Below are 1,607 nucleotides of genomic sequence, written 5' to 3' on the forward strand. Positions count from 1 at the left end.
GTTGACGAAGGGCACTTCGTACCAATCCGACGAGTCCAACACCCCCGCGGCCCTGCACTCCGGTACGCTGGCACCTCGAGATCTACATCTCGCCACGTCACTCCCGTCCCATCCCGACCTGCCTCGCCAGGCACCCGCATCCCCCAACCTGTCGCCAGTACAGGTCAAGCGCGAGGAGATCCCCATCTCCCTCGAGGAACTGAGGCAGTCGCACAGCCTACAGCGACCCCTCAAGCGATCCCCCAGCCCTCCCTGGGGCCGCGGCTGGAAAGGCCTCCCAAGACCGAGCCCCGCGACACTCCGCCGCATTCTTGGGCCAGCTCGTCGTCAGCGGTCACCGCCTCGACTTCAGTCCCTGTCCTACGTCACCCCGCCTCCGGGCTTCCTCAACCGGCTTCACCGCCGTCGCCGCCGCGAGGCCGCTCAAGCACTCGTTCCTCGAGAAGTCCGCCCGGCGGACAGTCACAACAGTCGCCTTCGTCCGCAGGCAGTCCTTCGTCCCCCTCGTCGCCGATAATGTCCTCTCCCGCTGTCGTCCCTGACAAGGAGACGTTGAAGCTCCTTCTCCCGCTCCGATACGATGGGAAGTCGGTGATCAAATGCAACCGCTTCATCTCGCAGTTGCTCATCTACTGGACGATCAACACGGCCCTCTCTTCCCTCGAGCTGAAGATCCAGGTTGCCCTCAGTCTCCTCGATGGTGATGCGCGAGCTTGGGCCACCCCCATCTTCTCCCAGCTTGCCTCCGTCCAAATCGGGATCCAGGGAGCGACAACCCCCTTCGTCGACGAAAAAGCCTTCCTTCAGGCATTCAAGGCCCGCTTTGGCAATCTCGACGACGCCGCTGCGGCACAGGTGGAGCTTACCAAGCTCTGCTCCGACAAAACCATGCGCGAGAAGCGCACCGCCGCAGAGTTCTCTGCACTGTTCAAGGGTCCGGCGGACCGTTCTGGGTATGGGAACCTGGAACTACGCGACAAGTACCTGAGCGGCATCCCTTCCCGCGTCTATCGCAAACTCGAGCTCGAAACCTTCGCCACGTGGCAAGCCGCTGACAAGCGCGCCACCGAGGTCGAGCAAATCCTCGATGTTAGCCGGGCTTGTCGGCCCGAGCTAAACAGCTTCTTCTCGGCACGGGGTCGAGGACGCGGAGGGGCACGTGGTGGTGCACCCTCGTCACACGCAGCTTCGGCCAGCATCAATGCGGCCGTCGGAAAAGGAAACTTCCCCGGCACATGCTTCGGCTGTGGGAAGCAAGGGTACCGACGCTTCGAGTGCCCCAATTGTAAGGATAAACCTTACACAAAACGCGCCAACGCGCGGGCTACGGTTGCCTTGGGTTCCACCCAGGCAGCGACAAGCGCCCCCGTCGCTTCATCCTCGGCGAGTACAAGCGCCGCTTCAGCGAAATCGGAAAGTTCCGAGCTGGCGGACTTAATAGCACAGATGAAGTCGATGCGCGAGGAGCTCGAGCACTATCGGGCAATGAAGGAGGAGTCTTTTTGATCCGGTCCGCGCTTCGTGCCGCACGCGTCGGGCCGCGTAATAATAATTTGTACAATGTATTGGCGACTGCGAATGTGTACGAGTTGGACCATGGGTCCCAG

General features: G+C 61.8%; 2 protein-coding genes across 2 annotated transcripts; both read left to right on the top strand.

Annotated features, from left to right (window-relative positions):
* Positions 1-103: 103 nt before the first annotated feature.
* Positions 104-521, top strand: POSPLADRAFT_1107711 (hypothetical protein; the record flags this gene model as incomplete). The annotated part of the gene is made up of 2 exons (XM_024483312.1): positions 104-333; positions 419-521. Coding segments are annotated over 2 exons (333 nt in total), but the record flags the coding sequence as incomplete, so codon positions are not given.
* On the top strand, positions 517-1,289 carry POSPLADRAFT_1161296 (hypothetical protein; the record flags this gene model as incomplete). The annotated part of the gene is made up of 2 exons (XM_024487660.1): positions 517-1,089; positions 1,122-1,289. 2 exons carry the CDS (start codon positions 517-519, stop codon positions 1,287-1,289), a joined length of 741 nt encoding a protein of 246 aa, XP_024332847.1.
* Positions 1,290-1,607: the final 318 nt, after the last annotated feature.

The sequence above is a fragment of the Postia placenta genome (genome assembly GCF_002117355.1).
Source record: "Postia placenta MAD-698-R-SB12 unplaced genomic scaffold POSPLAscaffold_51, whole genome shotgun sequence".
Classification (NCBI taxonomy): Eukaryota; Fungi; Basidiomycota; class Agaricomycetes; order Polyporales; family Adustoporiaceae; genus Rhodonia; species Rhodonia placenta.